The sequence below is a fragment of the Polypterus senegalus genome, chromosome 10 (genome assembly GCF_016835505.1).
Source record: "Polypterus senegalus isolate Bchr_013 chromosome 10, ASM1683550v1, whole genome shotgun sequence".
Lineage (NCBI taxonomy): Eukaryota > Metazoa > Chordata > Cladistia > Polypteriformes > Polypteridae > Polypterus > Polypterus senegalus.
Genome location: NC_053163.1, coordinates 4453788 through 4480052, shown reverse-complemented (window position 1 = coordinate 4480052; position 26265 = coordinate 4453788). Strand labels below are relative to the sequence as shown.

General features: G+C 42.5%; 1 protein-coding gene across 1 annotated transcript; it reads left to right on the top strand.

The window, feature by feature from the left end:
• Nucleotides 1–13621: 13621 nt before the first annotated feature.
• Nucleotides 13622–24260, top strand: LOC120536566 (kinesin-like protein KIF22). The gene is made up of 5 exons (XM_039764949.1): nucleotides 13622–14049; nucleotides 14238–14341; nucleotides 18323–18523; nucleotides 19237–19296; nucleotides 23282–24260. The coding sequence occupies exons 1-5, from the start codon at nucleotides 13731–13733 to the stop codon at nucleotides 23351–23353; spliced, it is 756 nt and encodes a 251-aa protein (XP_039620883.1). The 5' UTR covers nucleotides 13622–13730; the 3' UTR covers nucleotides 23354–24260.
• Nucleotides 24261–26265: the final 2005 nt, after the last annotated feature.

The following is a 26265-nucleotide window of genomic DNA, read 5'->3' as shown; positions in this document are numbered from 1 at the left end:
TCAATCTTGACAATGTATGTACATTCTTGGTATTGTGTAGAAGCACCAGGCCTAATGGATAAAGTTTTGTTCTAACTCAGGTTGGGGCAGGTGGTCTTTTTGAACCCCTAGTGATTTAATTTGCTCCAGGTAGTGGTTTTATTCTTGTCTCCTCCCTGGCCTTCTTATAACGTTTATTAAGCCGTACATTTTGAATTTGTTTCCACAGTTGAATGTAACCAGTCACAGATCTTTAGTTTTTACTTTCTTTTGTAACTCTGTTCACCCATCCTTAGTGTAAAGCACTTTTAACTACAATGAGCTAGTTGAGTCCACTTTTCTGGAAATATCTGTTGAGATGTGCGGCAATCACATGGCTGCCTCCCTCCTGTGTGTGCTGAGCTCCCCTCCAGCCGTCCAGCAAGCCTTGCGCTCTCCGTGTCTCTGTCTTCATCTCTAAGGTATGTGCTGAGCTCACCATAGTACTGACTCCTTCCCTCCTGCGTTCATCAAGCTGTCCTTCCACCCTCCAGCAAGCTCTGAGCTCCCTTCGGCCTGCCATTCCATTCAGCTTGCTTCCCTTTTGAACTGGCCCTCTGGCAAGTTTGTGTTTGACCCACCATCCTACCAGCTTACCGCCTGCCCTGACTCCCACCAGATCCGCTCCATTCACTCTCCAGCATGCCCAGAGCTCCATCATGTGAGTACTTGACCTGCCTCCATCCCTTCGGCTCTCCTCTGGCCCTGCATCCCGCAGGCACCACTCTAGCCAAGTTTCCCACAGGCTCTGCCTCCTGCAATTTCACTTCCCGGTGCTTTCTCCATCTCTATGCAATACAATACAATACAATTTATTACTCTATAGCCCAAAATCACACAAGAAGTGCTGCAATGGGCATTAACAGGCCCTCCCTCTTGACAGCCCCCCAGCCTTGACTTTTTAAGAAGACAAAGAAAAACTGACAAAAAAAAAATAACCTTGTAGGGAAAAAATGGAAAAAGCCTCAGGAAAGGCAATTCAAAGAGAGACGCCTTGTTGGGCATGCAGTGGGTGTCAAAAAGAAAAAGGGGGTCAATACAATACAATACACAGAACCAAACAAATCCTCAATACAGTATAAAAATAAAAATATTACAAGTGTGGAGCAGAATTTAACAGTATATGATATCCTATAATATGATTTGGATTTGTTCAGAGTCCTGGAGACCTCGGCCATCAAGCTGCCTCCCCCTATTGGCCATTCCACTGCTGAAACAGTGCTGGGCCAGCCAATCCGATGAAAGGACCCCTCTAGCCCACAATTCCTGCGATCCTCCATCAGGGTGACCTCCCATACTAAATACCAAACATTGACTTATTTGGCTCACAACAGTTATAATATAATTAGTTACATTTCTTTCAGTTGTCCAGTTGGAGCCCAGGCAGGTCAAGTGCCTTTCTTAGGGTCACACAGCCTGAGGGTTCGAAGTCCAAAGTCTTAACCACCACAGCACACTACCTGCCTACGAACAAGTAACCCAGCGCAGCTCAGGGGGTCATCGACTGACGACACACCTCCGTTTGGGGGTCTGTTCTGAGCCCACCATAGCATAACCTCATCTGATGTGTGCAGATCTGCTCCTCGGTGTTTCTTTGCTTGCTCCTGTGCATAACATAAGATTTCTTCACAGAGGCCAACATTTTCAAATTCAATTGTTAAAAGAAAAGCTGCACATCAAACCTGAATGTCACGGCCTTGAAAATGAAGTTAAACTTGTCACAACACACCTCCACCTCATCGCTGAGTCATCCAGCCATGGAGCGCAACACCAAAGGTGGGTACCACAGACCACAAAAAAATAAATGTATAAATAATAAGAGTATGTGACGTCAAAGCTAAGGATTTAGATAAACGTATAAAGGAACAACAGGACAGAAGGGATGTGCGAGTATACAGTAGGTGTGTGGAGAGCAGCAACAATCACCGTATTAATGGTAATGATAAATCGAGAGAGGGACAGGCTGTGCAGTGCTAAAGGTTACAATCCCACACTCTTAAAATGAACGTCTCAGACTTGATCTTCTGAGTGATGCCATAGAGCACAGGTGTCGAACTCCAGGCCTGGAGGGCCGCAGTGGCTACAGGTTTTCATTCTAACCCTTTTCCTAATCAGTGACCTGTTTTCACTGCTAATTCACATTTTAATCGCCCTGTTAGGAAGATTCAGTCCTCTGAATTGATTCGTTTCCTCATTAAAATGCAGCCAAACAGAAATGAGACGTGAAATGAGCCAACAGATGACCAGCTAAACTGGGGCTTCAAACTCCAACCAGGTTCTTAATGAGAAGCCAATTCTGCTGTTAATTAAACTCGTTATTTAATTCCACGGCTTGTTGTTGCTCTCGTTCTGCCACAGCTAATATTTCCAAAACTATTGATTTTCTGTTTTTCATAAGAACATCGTCAAAGTGTTTGGGTGAGTTGAGAGATCCACCTTATTGAGACCTTCACCTTTCTTTATTTTCAGATATTGTGTGATGTGGCGTCTTGTTTTGGGTCTTGTTATTGTTTGGCTGATAATTAAGGAAAAAGAAACAACTAAAGGGCCTGAGTCAAGTTAATTAAAAGAAGTAATTAGCAGCAAAAACTGGTCACTAATGAAGAAGATGGTTAGAATGAAAACCTGCAGCCACTGCGGCCCTCCAGGACTGGAGTTTGACACCACTGCCATAGAGGAACCATTTTTGGATCCCAAAAGATCCATCCACATGAAGGTTCCAGAACAGATCCTTGCATTTAGTTAGCTCTGTCACAGGCTCCATAGTGAGAATAACCAGGAACAGATGTGTACATTAACAATGGCTCCTGATCGTGTTATTGTGTTCACAAAAGGCAATTTAACCTGTGAGGTTCATTTACTGCTGGTGGACAAGTTGATACTGGAAATATCTAAATTGATAACCTTGATTGGTATGCACGTCCCTGTTTTAACTTAATCAGCACAGACAACCTGAAATACCAAGCAAGAATACCTGGGGAGGCGAGAAGTGGCTCACTCACAAGGCGTCCATACTGGCATTCACAGACGTGTCGGTCCGTCTTCTGATTGCACTCCAGGATACCCCAGCAAAAGCCAAGAGGCACCACAATGGCTGCTCCTAAAGAGTTTTACTCTCTCTACCTCTGATGGGGGCCACACAATCTAATCTTTATTTAATGTTTCTTTATTTAAAATAGCATTTTTACAGGATCACAATTAATATTTACAGCAACTTTATAACAATTAATATAAACAACGTCTGTACACAGGTGATGATGAATTTGGCATTGACCAGCAGCACCGTATTGTCACTCGGATTGTAAATTTCTTGTCCAGCTTCTCCAATTTTTGTTCCTTCGCTTCTGCACTGGAGAGGCTGGACGGGACCAAATTGATGAGGGCTCATGTGCCATTGAACAGTTTGAGGTGGAATGTGGTGAACCTGCTGGATTCTTTTCTTGACGCCGGCATGTCTTTGGTTCTGGTTAGCATTTCTAAGAATAAATAAATAAATAAAATCAGATTAAAACAATCAGATAAAAACAATCAGTGTATTTGTGCAGCATTGTTCGCGTTTAGATATCCCAGCGTCGTAGGTGTAATGCACTTATTGACGTGTGCTGATAGACTGATTGAATAACTGGAGTCCTTACGCTGCAGATGATGGCTCTTGCAGAAGGAGACTATGGGGTGTGGGATGAATGGCCGAGGGATTCGCTTTATGAATCTGAGAAAGAGACGTATACGATAAAGGGATCTGGCATAGTCGATTAGAGATGAGAGATACGGGGACTGAAAGAGTAATAATAATAATCATCATCATCATCATCATCTACAGCGTTAGGACTGATCTTCGCATATTACATTGATCAATGGACTTAGATGATTGCAGATATCAGGATGTCACCCGGGAACATCGCTTTGTGTTAAGAGAAGCTGAACTTTTAAGGATGGACAGTGAGATTCTGCACAGAAAGGTCCCAGCCTTCATGAAAAGCGGAGGCTGGTCCATTGGTGGAAGTGATTTCAGAGAATCAGTCGTAGATAAAAATCGCTAAGTCCGCAAATGTCATGGACATTTCGACTCAATGACATCGCTTTCTCGTACGTCTTCTTCTCAGCTTCAGATTCAAGGAAAGAGGCCCACCTGAAATCTTATCCTTCAACAAGGGGCATCATCTGCAGCGCAGGTATCTCATTTAGCCAGTCTACCAGCGTACTTCAGCAAGTGATATCAGTTTGAAAAGTAACTGAGAACCCAGTGAGACTCACAACTATTATCTGATTACACACCTCCATTTGTGGGTCCACGCTGGCCTCTTGCATGTCACTCTCTTATGTGTGGAAATACGCACTTCGATCTTTCTGGGAGGTTCATCTTTGTTTGTTCTTCCATAATCGGATGTTTCTTCAGGGAGGTCAGCATCTGCTAAATAAATAAAGATAAACGTGCAACACAAATGTAAATCTGAAGGTTTTCAAAGTAAAGGAAAACTTTTGAAGAAAAAATCCACAACACGTCTAAATCTCATGCCACAGAGGAGAAAAAAAAAAACCGTGACACGGTGAAGAATAAAAGGGTCTACGATAACTTTAATCTCGAAATGTCGGCTTTAATCTCGTAGTTTACCTCGATGTCATCCTTTAAGTGGAACGTCGTGAACTTCATCTTAAATTCGATATTTAATTTACTAGTCTCTCAGTCCCCATCGTGATGTTAAATGCTTGGTATTCTCTGTACTCCCCGACCCAGTCGTTAATCTCTACTCGCTTCTTAAACGGACTTTCTCTTACTGTGAGGGCAGAGCAGGCAGTGATCGCCACACAGAACTAATTACAGTCGTGATGTTACAGATTTCTGGACTTTTTAGAATATTAAGATCTTGATATTATGATGAAATGCATTAAAGCTTATAATAAACATGTGGATTCACGGTGGCGGCGCAGTGACAGTGCTGCTGCCTCACAGTGTGGGGGTCACGTCCCAGCTGTCCCCTACCTGGAGTTTGTTTGTCTTCCCGGTGGGTTTCCTCGGCGTGCTTTGGTTTCCTTCCAAGGACATACAGGTCAGGGTGTTGGTGATGTTAAATCGATGCCACTAGTGTGTGTGTGAACTCGTATTCACCCTGCGATGAGCTGGCGCCCCGTCCAGCGATTGTTCTGCATTTTTCTGTGTCTGTGTTTACAACCACCAGCTCACAAAACAAACTTTCCCGTTATTTCAATTAAACGCGTGGGGTACTCATTCAAACATCCAGCCTCTTGAAGTTTCGTCACACCTTCCATAAATGTTCTCTACATTGAATTTTGCAATCACTCTTTAGACATATTGTGGCAAGGTGCCCTCGGAATTTAATGGATGCTCTTCTTGGGGGCTTTCTTTATTCCAGCAACACTGTGTCTGTCAACCGTGCCGACCCCCAGTTCCTGTCCTTCTGTTTTTTTCTACACATAGCATATCACCACATATTTTGCACTTGTAATAAATATCAAACTAGCTCTGTCTTACAACGGTAATTATTCAAAACATTAAGGAACATTAAAAAATCATCGTTAAACGTGTTTAATTATTCCATCTATCCATCCATCCAGGGAAGCGCCCATCCCAGCAAGCACTGAGCTCGAGGCAGGAACAATCGCTGGACGGGGCGCCAACTCACCGCAGGGTGAATACGAGTTCACACACACACTAGTGGCATCGATTTAACATCACCACATCCCGTAACCTGCATGCCTTTAGAAGGAAACCGGAGCACACGGAGGAAACCCACCGGGAAAAAAAAATACACACTACAGGCAGGGGACATCCGGGACGTGACCCCCTTTATGCGAGGCAGCAGCGCCTCCACCGCGCCACAGTGCGACCCACAGTTTTAATTAAGAACAGTATACATTATTTACATGAAGTTAACAAGTTATCTGTAAAATGTAATAAAATACCTTAATTCGTTTCATCACGAAAATAACACCAAGTATACATCTTAGTATTCTAAAATGTTCACAATGCTGTTTATCATATATGTAAAGTATTCTGTGTGAAGAGTACCGCCCGCGTTCCTTTTGGCGTAAAAGAGAAGCAAGTAACGATTAACGACTGGGTCGGGGAACACTTAGGATTACGAGGCATTTAACGTGCGGCCTCAGTTGCGAAGGGATTTGAGGAATTCTAGTAAATTGAATATCCATTTTAAGATGAATTCACGACGTTCTAGTTTAATGACGAAATAAATTAGAGTGGCCATGTCGTCTATAATCACAACACAAATTACAAAATTAAAGTCGACATTTTGAGATTAAAGTCGAAACAGATCTTTTTTTCTTCATTGTCTGATTTGTTTTTCTTTTCCGTGGCCCTAATAGACTTCCGAACATACCTGAGCCACCCCGCTCGCCTTTTTGCTAAATAGTTCCACGTTGCACCCACCTGGTAGCAGAAGCTCCTCCCTCAGCAAGCGCTCAAGCTGCTTCGCTTGCTCATTCTTGTTCATCTGCCTCAGTACACACAGCACCTCGCGGGGTGCTCCTGATTGAGTGTGGTGCTCAATGATCAATCTGGCCAGAGAGGAGCAACTCTCCGCGGCTTTCATCTTTCCCGCTGGAATCATCTTGAAATCTTTCCGCGTGAAATCGCATAGCAGATCCTTAAACGTCTTTATGTCGTCAGCTTCGAGGTTTTCTAGGGCTCCGGTTAGGATCGTTAGTAAAGTTTTCATCTTTGTGGCATCCAGCTCTTGGTGCTTTAACCCTCAGTTCTTGCAAGCAGCACAAAAGTTTTCGTCGCGTATTTTAAAGACATTCCTTACACACCGTGGATTTGCACTTTTAGTCCACCGAGAAAAGTTAGTCCACCGGGTAGTCACTTTTTGTTAATCCATGCACCGGGTATGGTGAATTCGTGAATTGAATTTGGAATTATGCTTGAAACACACAGAAACACAACTACAATCTTGACTGCAGTCAATAATATACAGTATTTTAAATGTAAGTTTATTATTATTATCATTATTATTATTCATATCTTGAAATTTTTGTTATTTTCTCAATAAAATGTAAATATGTAATGACAATACAGGCAAATTAATTGAATTTCACTTATTTTTGCATTTTCATTTTTCTTGAATTGAATTTGGATTATGCTTGGAATTCAGAGAAAGACAACTACAGACTTGACTGAAATCAGCAATTTAGAGTATTTTAAATTTTTTTTTTTTTTTTTGGTATTATTATTATAACCTGACAGATTTATTTTCTCAATACAATTAAAGTATATACAGTAATGACTGAACTGACTGATGAACTGAATTTTTTTTAACTTTCCTCATTCGTCTGCAAAGTGCAAACATTATGCTTACTCTGTATTTACTTTTGTGTGTCTATGTAAAATGAATGTTAACTTAAATCATCACAATATTTACTTTTTGTTATATTTCATACCAAAAATAAAGTCGAACGTCCATATTTTGAATGATGTATTTGGGAAAGCAAATTAGCTGTTCTAAAAAGTCCTAACTTTTAAACAAGTGTACACTGCCAACTGATGGGGTCTTCCTTTTATCAAAGTGTGTGTCACCTTGAGAGTAAACGTATCATAAGACTTTGTGTGACGAATCTGAAAAATTGTGGGGAGTGCTCTGCTCCATTGCTAAGGGACAGCTGAAAATACATTTGTGAGTATAAGTAAAATGTTTGATTATCTTGTAAACATCTTAAAGAGCTGGTGTGTTATTAAACACTTTAATGGCGTCTGATTTATATCACGGTGTTAAATTTGGGTGTGAATTGTGATGGTCTTGAAAAGGGTAGAGAAGTTGTTTTCTTAGTGCTGGCGAGTTTAAGCCACGGCTGTCCAAGCTTTTCTCACTGGGGGCCACATACAGAGAAATATACGAAGGATTAAGCTAACGATATTAATCAAATAGCAATAAAGTATATGCTTCATAATTGAATAGCCTTAAAGAAAAAACAGCATCACAGCTCTCCATGAATGGGTTTTCATTTATTGTATTATAATGTGCTCTCATCACATCAATCGAGTCAAATTCAAAAGCACAAGCTTTATCTGACCCTTGATGTTTTAAGTTAGTTAGCTGACAAATCTTCAATTCGCCGCACAGCCGCGTTTCTGGACAAGCGCACGTTGTTGAATTCCTTCATTTCTTCCACTCACGTTATTAATGCGACTTTAGTGAGGCACCGTTTTATGAAGTCACCAGGTGTCCCGTGACGGGCAGTGAGTTGTGCGACCTCATAACTGCAGGCTAATGTGCCATTTTCTTGTGTTTTGTTAGCACAGAAAAAATCCTGTTGTTGAGCTGGCAGCCATTTGCTTAGCTTCCGTGTTGGACTTGGAGGTCGGATGTTTGGTGCCGTAGTGCCGACACACATTAGGCTCTTTCATCACCGCAAATCAAACAGACACACGTGCCCTTCACTTCTAGAGAGAAATATTCATCTTCCCAGCGTGTCTGAATTTTTCTGCACTCACTTGCTGTTGTGCTTTTCTTTGGTTCTGACATTTTTGGTCACCCGTAGCAAAATTGTTCTTTGGTTGCGCTTGTCTGTGAAGAAGCTGATTGATCAAAACAGCAGATCTGCCTTGTGTTAAAACTAAGAAGTACAAGACACTTAAGAAGACGTTTCGTATGTGCGCTTTATTTCATTATATGTTTAGAATTTGCTTTGGGCCAATTAAAAATAGACCAGGGGACGCAGTTCGGACACACCAGCTTTAAACACTAAAAATGGGGAATTTCAAAATGAGATTTTTCAAATTGATGATTATCAAATTCAATTGGTTCTGAATTGTAATAATCAGATATTATTTGATACAATAAAAATATTTTAAAACTATCTATCTATCTATCTATCTATCTATCTATCTATCTATCTATCTATCTATCTATCTATCTATAATTGATCATTTATCCATCATTTGATTCATTGATTGATGTTCCAGGTGAAAATGCCAGAAATGATCCCATTTTAGATGTTTAGTTGGTGAGGGTCTGCCACAGATTCTATAGTCCATGGCCAACCTGAAAGTCAAGATGATGTACACACCTTGCTTGATGGATTAGTCCACTGAAACGGATGACTTCCCAAACAGAAGCCCTGAGATTTTGACGGTTCGGGTTTGGGCCAGAGGGGTCTTTGGGGGTTGTGTGTGTGTGTGTGTGTTGGTTTTAAAGGGGCTGCGTTCACAAGACGTCCCTCAAACATCACCCAGCTGAAAGAATTCTGGATGGAGGAGTGTCAAAAGCTTTCGATGTCAGAGATGGCCACAGACAACTCCAGTTATCACAGCTTTGCCTGTAGGGGGCACTTACTTTTCCATCCATCCATCCATCCTCTTCCGCGGGGGCAGCAGCTTAAGCAGAGAGGCCCAGACTTCCCTCTCCCCGGCCACTTCTTCCAGCTCTTCTGGGAGAATCCCAAGGCGTTCCCAGGCCAGCCGGGAGACATAGTCCCTCCAGCGTGTCCTGGGTCTTCCCCAGGGCCTCCTCCCAGTTGGACGTTCCCGGAACACCTCACCAGGGAGGCGTCCAGGAGGCATCCTGGTCAGATGCCCGAGCCACCTCATGTGACTCATCTCGATGCGGAGGAGCAGCGGCTCTACTCTGAGCTTCTCACCGTACCTTTAAGGGAAAGCCCACACATCCTACAGAGGAAACTCATTTCAGCCGCTTGTATTCGCAATCTCGTTCTTTCGGTCACCACCCATAGCTCATGACCATAGGTTAGGGTAGGAGTGTAGATCGACTGGTAAATTGAGAGATTTGCCTTACGGCTCAGCTCCTTTTTCACCATGACAGACCGATGCAGAGCAGCATTACTGCGGATGCCGCACCGATCCGCCTGTCAATCTCACAATCCATTCTTCCCTCACTCGTGAACAAGACCCCGAGATACTTGAACTCATCCACTTGGGGCAGGATCTCTCCTCCAACCCCGAGAGGGCACTCAATGCACAGTCTCCAAGTCAGGGGGCAATAAGCATGCCCACACCCGCTCGGCGCCTCTCACTGGTGGCAACTCCAGAGTGGTAGAGAGTCCAGCCCCTCTCAAGGAGATTGGTTCCAGAGTCCAAGCTGTGTGTCGAGGTGAGCCCGACTATATCTAGCCGGAGGCTCTCGACCTCGCGCACTAGCTCAGGCTCCTTCTCCTTCAGAGAGGTCACATTCCACGTCCCAAGAGCCAGCTTCTGTAGCCGAGGATCAGACCACCAAAGTCCCGCCTTCGGCCACTGCCCAACTCACACTGCACCCAACCTCCTTGGCCCCTTCCATAGGTGGTGAGCCCATGAGAAGGGGGACCCACGTTGCCTCTTCGGGCTGTGCCCGGCCGAGCCCCATGGGTGCAGGCCCGGCCACCAGACACTCGCCATCGAGCCCCACCTCCAGGCCTGGCTCCTGAGGGGGGCCCCGGTGACCCACATCCGGGCAAGGGAAAATGCCGTCCAAAGTTTTGATTCATCATTGGAGGTTTGTTGAACCGCTCTTTGTCTCATCCCTCACCTAGGACCAGTTTGCCTTGGGTGACCCTACCAGGGGCATAAAGCCCCGGACAACAGAGCTCCTAGGATCATTGGGACAAGCAAACCCCTCCACCACGATAAGGTGGCGGTTTGAGGAGGGGGCTTACTTTTCCACAGACACAAAAAAACAGAAAGTCGACAGTTCTGGAAATGTCTGCTGCGGCAGAATGAGAGCAACAACAAGGTGTGGAATTAAAGAACGGCTTTAATTAACAGCAAGAACCGACTTCTTATTAAGAAACTGGTTGAAATTGGTTGGCGTTTGACGTTCCAGTTTATCTGGTCATCTGTTGGCTCGTCTCACATCTCATTTCTGTTTGGCTGACATTTAATGAAGAAACAAGAAGACTGAATCCTTAAAAACAGGGCTGTTAAAATGAAGAGTAAAGGAGTTAATCAGCAGCAAAAAACTGAAGAACCGCTCTGGCAGTTTTATTTTCAAGAGTGTGGCTTCTTTGTGTCGATGGAAGAATCACATAACACACAAGATTTGTTTCGAATATTATTCCACCTCCGGCAAATTGATATCTTTTTTTAGTAATCTATGTTTGTCCAACGTTTCCAAAACATTCCTCCTTTCCTAGGATTTGCGTGCCGATCTCTGCCTGAACGCCATCTTCTGGCACCTCTTAGTGAATATGGACAGTTCATGGGCTCTCTTAAGTCCTGGTGATGTTTGGAGGAGTTTCCTAAATTAAGTAAACTGGTAAAATGCTTTTACTTCTACTCCTAAGAACAGGATAGTGAAAAGTTGTTGCTGCTGATTGACCTCTTTAGCATTCATTTTAATTGAGATTCAAACACTTGAATTGTTTCCCTTCTTCCTTAATTAGCAGCCAAAGAAAAATGAGATACAAAAGGAGCCAACACATGACCGGCTAACCTCTGTCCATCAGACAGTATCTGAAAATAAACAAAGGGGAAGGTCTCAGTAACGTTGATCCACTCAGATCCACAAAACATTTTGAAGTTTCTCTTAGAAAACAGAAAATCAACCCTTCTGGAGATGTTTGCTATGACAAAATGAGAGCAGCGACAGCCCATGGAGTTCAATAATGGGTTTAATTAACAGCAAGAATTAGTTTTGAATTATGAAACTGGTTGGAATGAAATCTTTGGAGTTTGAGGTCCCAGTTTAGCTGGTCATATGTTGGCACGTGATGATCCCAGTTTGGCGATAATCAATATATGGCCAGGGGGCCACTGTCTGCTATTTTGAGTGTCCCATTTTGTAAATGCAGGTTCTTAGTTTGGACCCTAAAGAAGTATAAAGTCCTGGCAACTGCTCTGAACATTAGAGCTCACCTACCCATGGATGGAAGATGCCAATCCTGCCAACTCCAAGAGAATATGCTTTGTGCAGTCACTCAGAGTGGACCCAGACGACTGCAGGAAACCCCACAACTGCATCGCACTTTCACCATCAGCTCTCCTTCGAGTATTGTAATATTGTGAGTATTCAGCTCAAATTAAACAGAAGTTAAGTACAATCTTCCTTTAGGGTTATTTTTTTCTTTCTTCATCTTATAATCACTGCCACACCACGAGGGAAGATACAATATTTTATTTTATATAATTTTGTTTTACTGTAATAAAAGCTGCAATCTCTAACAGATTCCAAGGGAGTGTGCGCCCCCTGCTGGGTAACAGCAGAGAACCTTAAAGTATCGAGCCTGCACAGATCTTAATAAATAAAAGGAAGGCTCTTTCTGGAACCTTCATGTGGACGTGTCTTTTGGGAACCAAAAACGGTGTCCCTATGGCATCGATCTGAAGAACTGCTCTGGCAGTTTTATTTTTAAGAGTGTGGCTTCTTTGTGTCGACGAAGCAATCACAAAACACACGGGATTTGTTTTGAACATTCTTCCATCTCTGGCAAATTGGTAACTTATTTTAGTAATCTATGGTTGTCCAACGTTTCCAAAACAATCCTCTTTTCTGAGAATTTGCATGCCGATCTCTGCCTGGACGCCATCCTCTGGCACCTCTTAGTGAATTTGGACAGCTCAGGGGGCTCTTCTAAATCCCGGTGATGTTGGGCATCATCTGTAGAGTCTACATCTGCACCCCCTCAGCATGTGCACTACTTATGCCCCTGTCCATCACAGTCTAAGGACTGGGCCCACCTCTCTAAAGGCTGAGTGAGCACACAGTCCCTTGCGGTTCATTGAATGCTCTTGGTTGTGTTGGTAAGTTCTTGTGATTATTATTGTGTATTGTATTTATATGACTGACTCGGCTCATTATTCTGATTTTGAGGTGTCCCCTCATCTCACCAGCTTTGTCTCAAATGCAGCCTGGGCAGCACGATGTCTGATGGCCGAAGCCACCTTCATCTGAATTATAAACGGGGTGTTCAACCTGACGTCCTCTTGGCTGTAAATGTACCATCTAAAGTGCGAGTGTCTGAGTGTGACGGGGTCTTCTGATTCTAATAACTGCCCCTCCTTCACCACATGTTGTTTTTTTAGGAGGTTTAAAAGATGAAGGTTTTGCCATCCCAGATTTTGACCTATCAGGTTGTGGTTTCAAAGCTGGCAGTAAAAGCGCGTCATCTGCTTTAAAAATGAAAACCCTTTCTGTGAATTTTCGCACGTCCCTGGGGTTTTGGGGTGGGTGAAGGGGTGAGTTGTGGTGGCAGCCGCTTCTTGCTACTTTTACACACTGCCAGTCCAGGGTGGGCCCACTGCCCTGTTCCTCTGCACCTTCACCCAGGCTGGTTTACGCATGTTAATGTTAATGTGGTTCACCTCCACTCGATACTCCTTTTGCTTTCTCACCAGGTTCTCCAATCTTCCAAACCTCCCTGGCACTCTTGCTGTGTGATTCACATCCTCCAAAGCCTTCCCACTTCTCCTCAGGTGCTGCCATTCCTTCTTACGTATTCTCCCCTTCTCCTCAATGCCCTTAAAAACTACATCTCCCTGCCTCCACCTACTGACGCCATGTACAAGGAGGGACTTCCTCTCCAAGCCCCAATCACATTATTTAGGGTGCAGGACAAGGCAGGACATCCTGCAAGTTCATTGGTTCAAAAAAGAAAGAGAAATCTTATTGGCTGATTATTCAATTTGACCAAACAAACCTCATAGACTAGTGGGATTTGAACAGAGATCAGTGCCATGTGCCTCACCAGTGGGCCAATCTAATGGTTGACATTAGGATTTTATACAACTGCACAGCAAAGGAGCCAACATGGCATCTACCGTCCGGGACCTCCTTCTGCAGTCGCTCAATGAACTGGAGACCTCACACCTGAGGAGCTTCAGAGGCAGGCTGAGCGACCATGTGCTGAAAGACGGCGCCAAAATTCCTCGTGCGGTGATTGAGGAAGCGGAAGACAGAGACAGCCTGGCAGACCTGCTCATCCGCTCCTGCACTGAAGCCAAGGCGGTCCGTGTAATGGTCGCTGTCCTTGAACGGTGTTGTTTTAACAACGAGGCCAAAAACCTTCTTAAGCGCGCTCATGAAAACAGACGGCTACAGCGTCAGAAACTCCCTGTGCCCAGGGCTGGTAAGCAGAGGGCCTTCATTTATGTGCTTATCTGCAGCAACACCTGTTAGCACATGTCATGTGTGTGTGTCGGCATGTTGTGCAGTGCCCAGGATTCTCTTCTCGTCAGGCCTCAGCTGATGTCTTAATGGTGGAAATTCTCGCTTGTTGCTTTTACAGTCAGTAACAGTTGTGTTTTTGTTTGACAGGTGACTCCAAAAGCTCCTCAGGAAATGAAGAGAACCCCAAGGAAGAAGAAACCATCCCTGATGAGTGTCCCCCCTCACTGCTCCAGGATGGATCTGAAATTCAGGTATCTGAAGCGATAGCTACATAACGTAAGGAGATGGTAGATCATCCTGTGTCCATGTTGGTCTCTTCTTCATAATCACTACCATGTCCCTTTAATTAACATCTGGGCACCTTGGACGTTTCTTTGGTGCCACAACTGTAACTCAATGGGGGAGAAGCACATTTGTGTTCATAAGAATTACAGCCGAATGCTCTGAAATCTGCTCAGTGTTTCTCGTCCAGCATCTCCTGACTCAACAGTACAAGAAAAAAACCCACATATGACATACCATTCAACACGTCAAAACACCCACCATATTTTAGGCCCTCCAGACTCGACAAGTCCTCATTTGTAGGCCATTATTGGTCCACTTTTTCTGCAGAAAATGACACGCTTGTCATAAAAAGTTAAACAATTGAATCGTCATCAGCAAAAAAGATCAGATGGACTTAAAGTTGTGTTGGCCACGTGAGCCGTCCCCAGGCGGGTATTAGGGGTCAAAGTTTCCTTCCTCCACCTTTTCCAAAACTTTGATAAAATGGAGATTGATAATAAATTGATGTGAAGTGTCGTTGAATTCTATTTCGAGGTTGCTAACCGCGAATATAATTGTATTTTTGATTTTTGATTCTTTACCAGTAGTTCTAGCCCTCTAAGAATGGATGTGATAATAGCGGCCCACACTGGGTGAATTTGACGTATCATATGCCTAGAGGAAGAAAGGACGAGATTGTCTTTAAAGAAGTTAACAAAGTTTGTGACATAGCACAGCGTTTCTCAACCTTTACGTATTTACGACCCGAGTTTTCATAACAGTTTTAATCGCACCCCCACTTACCTTTTTATGAAACCCTAATAAAATGTATTCCTATATTTTTTGCTGCTGGTACACCACTACACGTTTTATTATACCTACTTAACTTTTATCGACATCTATCTAACCCTATTTTTCTAGTATCAGAATGTAGTTTAAGTTCATTTGTTTTGGTTTCAATGGATGTATTTTTCATATTTTCGATTCTCATTTTCTTTTTTTCACTTCTTTGCGCCCCCTTTTTTGTTACTGGGTTGCGCCCCACAGGTTGAGAACCGGCGACATAGCAGGTGTCCATGATGATCAACAGCGAACAACAGCAAACACTTTCAAAAATGTCTGCGATAAAAAATCTTGTGTTACGTGCATCACATAATGCACATCAGATGTGAACGAGCACCAGTACACTCACATCTACTGTCGGTACGTTTAGGGTTAACAAGACACCATATTGAAGTTGGTCAACAAACCCTTTGTTTTTAACCATCCTGGATACGAAACATGAGGACACAATGTCTCCGCTTACTTGTCGAGTGTCTGCATTAGGTTGACAACAGCATACCTGTCACTTTGCCACCATTCTGTCCACATGACATACCTGTTATATTTCAGCCAGGGGGCTCCTCCTCTGTCTGGTCTTCAAATTCACCTTTTGTGTCTTTTTTTGCTCATGTTTGACTCATTTGTTTCTGTTAATGTGGCCACTTTTGTGAATTATTTGCAATATTCTGTCATTACTTTTGAGTTTTGTATGTATCCATGCTGGTGTTACCGTATTCCTTGTGTTTTCTGAGTGGTTCCCCATCAGCAGTGGTGTGCAAGTTCACACCTCACAAGAACGAGCTCAAAGTTCAGGTCACATTGATTAAAATGAATAAATTCACGTTCATAGTTCACCATTTCAATTTTGAACTACTTCATGTTCAGTTCATTTTGTATTTTTGTAATGACCCATGAGTTTACTGTTTTCTATTTTGCTTGTCTTATATTAGGCTATCACAGTGTTCTTGAATAAAATACAATAATTATGAAGACTTTTGTATTTAAATACACTTTATTGGGTTCTACCCAGCAACAAACACGTAAAACCATATATGCTAATACCCTCCTGGTCAAGAAAGAAATTAAACTGATGCAAGCATACATATAAATTACCAACCGTGTGACACAAATGGTGACTGTGGAACCCGCGTGTTCGGTGAACTAACCTTTTTACACTGCCAGTCAAAATTCACGTCACATATTGCATGTCCAACGAGGGAAAATATAAACTGGCCTCGTGAAGTCCAACGTTTTCCTAAAAGCGAAAGCGGAGCTTCACCGCCTGCTCGTGTCAGTGGGGGTGCAGCTTAATCACAAGCAAGCAGATAGAGACGCCACTGATTTTATTTTACGTTATTATTTCCAATTAAAAATAAATGGCAGAAAAATTTGTACGAAATAAATATTCTTAAAAATCCACTATTTGTGCTTTTCCGTATACCGTATTTGGATTCAGCTCCACCCTTACATTACTGGGTAAGGCAAAACATTTAATCAGGACCTAAACCAGATCCAGAATGTCACCTAAAACTGAACTCGCTCACACTGAACTTCTTCACTCACAAATACGTTACGTTAAGTTCACCATTCTTATAAAAATGAGCCTGATCAATGAAGGCGCTCTTTTGAACTAACTAGTTCATGTACAACACTGCCCAACAGGTGAAGCCATCTGTCCATCACCATCAAGGTTACTGGGCATACCCCTATGAAGGCCAAGTGAGCACACAGTCCCTTGCGGTTCATTGAATGAGCTTAGTTGTGTTGATGAATTCTTTTATTATTGTGAATTTGTAAATTTATTGATGTTTATTTCACTTCTATGCTCTGTTTTTCACTTCGCCCACTGGATTTGTAGCTTTTGGACTTGCTCTCCTTGGATTGCTTTTATTGTGTTAAGGCAACTTCTTGTGGGGACTTTCATTCACTTTGGAGCTTCATGTACTGCAGAGAATTTTTGAAAATAAATCTTTTATTTTAGAAAATTCTTCATTCAGCATTTATGTTTTACAAGCCAAATGCTAACGACACGGTCCTGTTGAGGGGCCATATTTAACATTTAATAGGACTTTATACTAAGGGCCTGCCCAGTACGTGACGATGCCTGCCTAGAGAGTTATTGTTGACAGCTGAGATGGTTTGGAAAGATCATTTGATGGTGAAGTGGACATCTTACAAGTACTAAGCTGGCTTTATCTCTAGTGAAGAACATTTTATCTCTAAATATGTTATATTGCAAAAATATTTGGGTGTTAGAATTAAAGTTTTTATTTTTTAGACATTTTATTGATTGTATTAAAATCCAATAGCATTCCATACAAACAAGTCAAGTTTAACAAAAATCAAACCTCACCCCTGAGTTAGAGAGTGAGGCCAGCAGAGTAAAACTTTAATAATCGTAGTCGTAGTTTCTGAATATTCTTTATTCCTTTCCTCCTTCTCTTCCTCGCCCACAACAGACAGCTGAAGACTCAGACTCTCTTCTTTTAATTTTTGACATGGCACCCCGTGCTCTGATGGCTATTAATTAGAATTCCAAGATTTAATGTTCCATACTCTGTCTTTCTCTTTATCGGTCGCACTCTCAGATGTAGTTTTGGAGCTTTTTTCCGTACTCCTATTACATATTTGCGCACTATTTGCTGTTTTTGTGTAGCACCTATTTAGTTTTAGGTGCCTCTTAACATTACACGCCAGCTTTTCTAAGGTAAGGCTCTAACGAGGGTTCAAGAACAGGAGCACCGATCCCCTTAGTCCACCTTGCAAGTACTACAAAGCACTGCGGCTCCCACATAAATGAAAGCCTTCCGTCCAAATCATTTTCTTTCTTGTTTTACACGAGTGATGTGACAACAGTTGAGGAAGCAATGCAAGTGACAGAGTCTAATCTATGAAGCCATCCAAGTGATGATGTAACCTGTTAGGTGTTCATCCACAGAGAGGACGACTCTCATCATCTTTACCCAGTAATCCAGTATGTGGCCTCGATATTAAACTCATCCACTTCTTCATAGTATGATCTTTCTCAGTTCTAGGTGACGTAGATGATCTAGGGGGGTGTGGTGGGATGACAGGTTACCCCTGTGAACTCTTTTAGGTATGGAGGCCCAGACTGACTAACTGATTTTCTACTTTCTGTTCTCCAGAACCCGAGCCTCGAGTCTCAGGCATCAGAAGACCAGGATTCATTACCACTGGATAAGGAAGTTCTGAATAGACTTGAGGAGAAACTCCTACACATCCTCAACACCGGAACAGAAAGAGAGCTGAAGTCTCTGCAACTAATTGGGGAAAAGAAGGTTTCGCTAATTTTGGGTGGCAGGAAGATGTTGACCAAATACACTAAGGTGACCAGCCTCTTCAAATGGAGGTTAAGAGGTGCCATGATTAAAGGGATAGAGGGTGGTGGATCTTACCTGATACTATAAAATGGAGCCTTCAACAAGAACACAGGGGCACAAATAGAAATTTGCTAAAGCGAAGTTTCACACAAACATTAGAATGTTTTTCTTCTCATAGAAAACCATATAAGTGACCAAGTAGTGTGGATTATGATACCGGAGAGCCTTCACAATTCATTTCTGATAAATTAGGTGAATAGGATTTAGGTCCTGCGGTGGGCTGTTGCCCTGCCCGTGGTTTGTTTCCTGCCTTGCTCTCTGTGTTGGCTCCGTGGCCCTGCAGTTAGGATATAGCGGGTTGGATAATGGATGGATGGATGGATGGATGGATTACGGTTGAGGTGATTGGCCTGATATTGTCAAAAGTATTCAAATGTTGTAGCTTTATGCCTAGAATCATGCATGCCTTAGTGCCGGCCACCAGTTGGCAGAAATGTGCGATAAAGTGTGAGATGGATGACATAATGTGGGCTCACTGATAGTAGGAGGTGAGGAACTCAGAAGAACCTACTTAGGGACAGACAGTAAATGATTTTCAAAGTCAGAGAGGCCGTGCCACCAGCAGCTTTACTTGCCCAACAAATGAGTGACTGAATTGTGCCAGCTCTTAAATGTGCTCTGTATACCCACCCCTGTATGCAATTGTGTCTCTCTGACAGGTGGAGGATCTGGTGAAAGCCAACGTCTTCTCTGACAACACGATCCAAACATTTAAGAAGGTAAAGATAAATGAGGAAGATGGGAATGGGACTTGAGGGGAGCCCACAGTGGTGTTGGCACGAGGCCACACAGGCTCACACCCCACATGCACTGGGCTCAGTTTATATATGGAGCCAATTGAAAATGATATTTCTGAGCTTAGAACAAATCCAATTCCTCTACTTGTCAGCTGGAACCCATACCTACTAGTCTTGTTAAGTTTTGTATGCCTTATATTTCTCCTTTGATATCCTCTGTAATTAACTCTTCCCTTATCATTGACATGTTTCCTCTTTCATTGAAAATGGCTTCATATACACCAAGTTTGAAATTACTTGGTTTAGGCCCTGAAAATTTTTGTAATTACCAGCCTATATATAATCTTCCATTTATAACAACCATTATTGAAAAGACAGTTGCTACTTAACTTCAGTCCCATCTTTCAAAAAATAAACAGTTTGAATAGTTTCAATATGGTGTTCATTCACAACATGGCACTGAAACTGCTTTGGTCAAAATTACAACAACATTTATTTGTAGAGCACACTTTCATACAAATGATGGAGCTGAGAGTGCTGTACAAGATGAAGAAAGAGAATAAAAAGAAAAAATATAAAAATAAAATTAGGCAAAACTAGAATAAAAGTAAGGTCCGATGGCTAGGGAGGACAGAAAAAAACAAAAAAAAATTCCAGACGGCAGGAGGAAAAAAAAAAAAAAATCTGCAGGGGTTCCAGACCACGAGACCCTCCAGCCCCCAACAGGCATTCTACCTAACATAAATGATCTCGATCAGTCCTTATGGTTAATTTAATTATAAATGATCTTCTCCAGGCGGCAGACATGGGACTTTTAACAAATCTTGTACTTCTGGTTCTCAGTTCTGCATTTGATGCTACAGTATGTCCCGTTAGATTCGTTTTAAATGTTTAGCAAGTTTTGGAGTTTGTGGCCTTGGTTTTCCTCTTATCTTACTGATAGAAGACAGCTTGTTCAGGTGAAGGGCTTAAGGTCGGAGAGTATTACACAGGGAGTAACACAGGGCCCGGTGCTGGGGCCTCTACTTTTCCTTATTTATATTATTCCTATAGGTAATATACTTCTGCACCATGGGATTCAATTTCACTGTTACGCTGATGACACACGGCTTTACTTAAATAATGAATCTACTTCTTTTCTTCCTCCTAATATTCTTACTGCATGTCTCCAGGACACAAAGTTATAGATGACTCATAATTTTCCTCACTTAGACAGTACTAAAACAGAAGTACTCCTTGTCGGTACTAAATCTGTACTTGCTAAGGCTAACAATTCTCTAGTTTTGATAAACAACACATACAGCTCAAGTGTTTAGGTGACTTTTTGGATAGTAGCTTTACTTTTATTCTCACTAGGGGGAGCAAGACGCTCTACGCTCCAGCCACTTCACGCTTCTGCTGCTTGCTTTGTGAAATGGGGCGTGGAGCTGAACGCACGCTGAGGAGTTGCAGTTGGATCAGCTGCTGTCTTGCTGCTGCTGCTGCCGAACTGCATGTTCTGCTTGTCGCACTGCACGTCAATCATTTAAAAGCCTGTACAGCAGCTGTCCTTTTGTCTCATTGCCTTGTCTCATGTGACGTTAAAGTGTCTCTCGTGGGATGTCAAATTGTCTTCTGAGAAGATCACGTATTGTCTTCTTCCAAGCATTCCAAGATTTTTTTTATAACAGAGACATAAATAATATTAAATAATATTAACAGAAATAATGCTTCTAGGATCGCTTTTTTTCATCCTTGAAATATTTCTAGACTTCATCCAGTTTCGACAAAACATACCACTGAGGTTTCGGTTAACTCCTTAGTTACCACACACATAATGCCATTTTGTCTGGCATCCCTATAAAGCGTGCACATCGTTTCCAAGTTATACAACATTCTGCCTCTAGGACAGTCATTTGTTCAAAGTCCACTGAGCGTATCGCACCGATTCTCTTCCACCTTCATTGGCTCCCTGTCTACTACCGTATACACTATCAAATACTGCTCTTAATATTTCAAGCTCTCCACAGTCTTGCTTTTGCCCATCTCCGTGATCGTTTACTGACTTCTTTCCCTTCCTCACCCACATCTTTACTTTCTGTGCCACTCATTCAGATTTGTTCTATGAGATCCTGAGCTTTTTCTTACGGCGCTCCGCCACTCCGGAATTCTCTGCCTGCTCAGATTCGTCAACTTCATTCAACAATTAAGAAAATTTCAAACTATTGAAACTAATTCTTATTATTTATCACATTATAGCCCAGTAGCCATTACTGTGGACATATTTGTATGCATTCACATGGCCATGGTGCCCCCTCGACCCACTGCCAAGTGTCCTCTTTGTCACAAACTTAAATCTGGTCACCCTAGCTACCAAATATCTGTCATCTTGTAAAACTGTAATAAGTTTCATGTTGGTTGGACATCTTCTTCTTCTTTTGGCTGCTCCCATTAGGGGTTGCCACAGCTGATCATCTTCTTCCATCTCTTCCTGTCCTCGTCATCTTGTTCTGTCACCCCATCATTGTCATGTCCTCTCTCACCACATCCATAAACCTCCTCTTAGGCCTTCCTCTTTTCCTCTTCCCTGGCAGCTCTATCCTTAGCACCCTTCTCCCAATATACCCAGCATTTCTCCTCCTCACATGTCCAAACCAACTCCATCTCGTCTCTCTGACTCTGACGGTCTCCCAACTGTCCCATCTGAGCTGACCCTCTGATGTCGTCGTTTCTAATCCTGTCCTTCCTCATCACACCCAATGCAAATCTTATCACCTTTAACTCTGCCACCTCCAGCTCTGTCTCCTGTGCCACCATCTCCAGCCCATATAACACAGCTGGTCTCACTACCGTCCTATAGACCTTCCCTTTCACTCTTGCTGGTACCAGTCTGTCACAAATCACTCCTGACACTCTTCTCCACCCACTCCACCCTGCCTGCACTCTCTTTTTCACTTCTCTTCCACAATCCCCGTTACTCTTTACTGTTGATCTCGGGTATTTAAACTCATCCACCTTAGCCAACTCTCCTCCCCTCATCCTCACCATTCCTCTGACCTCCCTCTCATTCACACACATGTATTCTGTCGTGGTGGTCCTACTGACCTTCATTCCTCTCCTCTCTAGAGCAGATCTCCATCTCTCCAGGGTCTCCTCAGCCTGCTCCCTACTATCTCTACAGATCACAATGTCATCAGCAAACATCACAGTCCACGGGGTCTCCTGTCTAATCTCGTCTGTCAGCCTGTCCATCACCATTGTGAATAAGAAAGGCCTCAGAGCCGATCCCTGATGTAATCCCACCTCCATCACTCCTACCGCAGACCTCACCACAGTCACACTTCCCTCCTTAGGACATGCAAGTAAGAATATTAGTGTGAACTGCAGATCTCCCATCATAACTCCCACCACCACCACCACTACTACCAGTCCACAGTTAGGATGGACGCAGGTCTTCTGTTTAGTGGCTCAGTCTCATTAATGGGCTTCTCTATCATTCACAAGATGATTTTGCAGTTTTCTCATTTCAAGATATTTTAGCCAATTAAATGCGTTCAGGTTCTTGTCAGCATATTACTGGATACCTGACATGTGGATTACGTGACACGAGTAATGTGAGATTTTTTCTGTTGATATTGTTGTCCCTGGTTTTTAATTTGATTCAAGCTCATTATGTCAAGAATTTTGTTATCTTCATCTTCCATGAAAATATGAGATCCGCCATAAACAACACATACTGTATATAACAAATACAGACACGGCCATTTTTAGGTGGTGTATTCTTTTAAGCCCCACCATTTATTATACTGATGTTTTATAAAGAAAATTGTGAAGTCGGTCAGTACATCAGGTGAACACGGCTGAAGAGATTCCTTCTGTTCAAAATATTTCTTTTCTTTTATTATTGAAATGAATTGAATTGTTAGAGTGCCACTCACCCTCCTGCCTGCATATCCAGTATATAATAACTTTCTTTATGCTTCTTTAGGCTAACCTGATACATTTATATGGCAAAGAGGACCTCTTGGAGGAGTTTAAGAACTTAAAGCTCGAGGACTGAATCTTCAATCAAAGTCTTCTCGATGCCAGAGATGTGGAAGACCAAAGGGTGTGACTGGACCCGCTTGTTTCGACCGACGGGTCCCTGAACGGTCCTGACAAAGCTGAACGTGGATACCCAACAATGTCTTGAAGTCTACCTGAAATTGTGACAGAGGAGGACATTAGTCAGCTGCTGCGGATTAACCTTTCAAGTTCATCTTGTGTTGGTGTTACCAGACACAGAATGGAGGAACCTGTGGGTCACAAGCTGGTAAACACCAACTAGGATGATATAAGAAAAAGGAGAATTACCTGGACTGAGTTCTGATGACCTGCCACTAAACTGTGCTGCACAACATAAATCTGGCACATCTATCAAGACAGGATCATCAGGGTCACACAGGAGGCCATCAAAGGTGCAGCTTTAAATACAAGCGACAACTGCGTGAAGTGAAGAGTGCAGTGAGTGCCAAGGGCACCAGGATGTTGGCTGTTTTTTTTGTTTTTGTTTTTTTCTTTTCTGTTTTATTTTTCTTTCTGTTAACTGTGACATTGTTAAGTGCCATCTTTTAGGTTCCCTTTGCTGGTGTAACAGATGGCTAAGGCTGTTGCCCGGTCGGGACACCCCCACACTGGAAGGGTCCAGGGAGGAAGTGTAGGCAGAGCAATACCTTCACCAGAGCGCTAGGTGGCAGTCCCCCCTCATGGGGGATGTAGTTGAACACAGCCCTGTTGGGATACGTGGGCACCGCCAGGGGGTGCTGAAGCAGCTAATGAGCCCTGGAGAGCAGCTCTTCTGCCACACCCGGAGGTGCTGCCGAAAATACATCAACGAGCACCTGGGGCACTGCCTTATAAAAGGGGCCAGCAGACACCAGTCAGGAAGCCAGAGTCGGGTGGAAGGTGGACAACACTAGCTGGGAGGTGTGGAGGAGAAAAGAAAGAAAGAAAGAAAGAAAGAAAGAAAGAAAGAAAGAAAGAAAGAAAGATAAGAAAGAAAGAAAGAAAGAAAGAATAATTGGGGGCAGAGTTGCCTATTTACTTGTGGCTGTGGTGCTAGAGAGAATTAGAAAGAGCCTGGCATAAATAAAGACGCTCCTGGCACTTTAAACTTGAGTCCTCAGTGTCTGTCTCTCTGTCTGTTGGGTTTGAGGAGCGACGGTGCCCTCTAGTGCTCACACTTGTAATGTTTCTCTCTCTCTGTTTGATGGATGAAGGATGTGCCCCCTCATTTTAGCTCACATACTTTTGCTCTGTTCAGGTTTGACAAGAAGAAGACTAAACTTAGCAAGTGAGATGATGGGTCGTGTCACTTCAGAGACTTTCTGGCTCAAAATAAACATTTTACAAAAAAATTAATTAAAAAAAGACTAAAGTAATGGGCAAAATGGATAAATAAGGGAATCATAAGTACAATAATTCTGACTTAGAGGAATACTAAACACTACATCATGAGGTTGAAAAATAGTAGTTGATAGGTCAAAATAGAAAGTGAAAAATAAACACTGTCTGAATTAACATAAATTAATAAGAAATGTCATGATACATAATAAACAAGAATAGTTGATAGATAGATAGATATATAGATAGATACTTTATTAATTCCAAGGGGAAATTCACATAATTATAACATAATAATATAACAATAACATAGTTGTGTCAGATATTTGAAATATTTAAATATGTGCCTCAATGAAAACTTTTGAAGTCTAAATATTTTCAATTGTAACAGAAACATATCACTTTTCACCCTCTGACAGAAGTCCAAAGGGAGCTAGACCCTCAGGAAAGGATCAAAAAATGAAAATAACATAATGTATAATTGCTGACATTGAAACAGTCTGAAAGGATACCCCACAAGCTTATGTTTGAAATTTGTCATTTTTAACCTTCTGGGAGCGACCCTTAGAGGGCTAGGACCACCGGTAAAGAACCAAATATCAAAACATGATCTTACTCACGATGAGCAACCTCGAAATAACATACAATGACACTCCACATCCTATATCATTGATTTTTTCTAAGTTTTGTGAATAAGAGTAACTGTGACCCCTCACATCCCATTAGGGAGTCAGTTGACGTGGCCTGCACAACTTCTGATTATTTTTTGCTGTTAAAGTCGTGGCCACTGGCAAGTCTCCATAAGGATCTTGTCTTGTATCATCGTCCAGGATTTTGGGTTTGACCGGCTATGTTTCTGACGTCCAGTTTTGTCTTTGCCCTTTGGTTTTGTTGGTTCAGTTCTAATTGTCTTCCTGGCTTTGACCAAGGATCATCTCAGCTTTGTCTTTATCATCTCCAGGGGCCTCATGTATAAAACGTTTTTATGTTTGGAAATGTGCATAAGTCATTTCTTAAGCAAAACTCAGGATTTATAACACTAACTTGGCGTGGATTTTGGCTTAACATTTTGAAATGTTTCGAACATCCATGAGTCCTAGGCAGGCTTTTTTTCGTGTTGATAATTCCAGGCAGTATAACAATGAAGTGAACAGAAAATCTTGTTTCATTGCATTGTTCAATGACACGTCAGTCACATTCTCACGATTATCCAAAACCTGCAACAGAACAAGGATTGCATAATTTCCGCATGATGGCCTCTGTAGTGTCAGCTTCAATTCAACACACAAATCCAAGAGGACAGCACTAGGACATCTGAAACAACTTAAAATTCAGTCCTTGTTACAAAAAAGGACAGAAACACTATTAACAATATTTAAATTACACAAAGCATGGAGTTTTTAAGTTTTTTGTCTACATATTCTAATTGCTGCAGAATAAGCACTTTCTTATGTACGCATAGCATACCATTGAGGGGTCTTCACCAGTCCTTTAAATAGTCCATGACCTGGAAGTGCCCCTTTCTCTTTTTCCAGGTCAAATGCCACATCATCAGTTCTCAAGCATCCCAGAAGTACTGTGGGCTTCCGT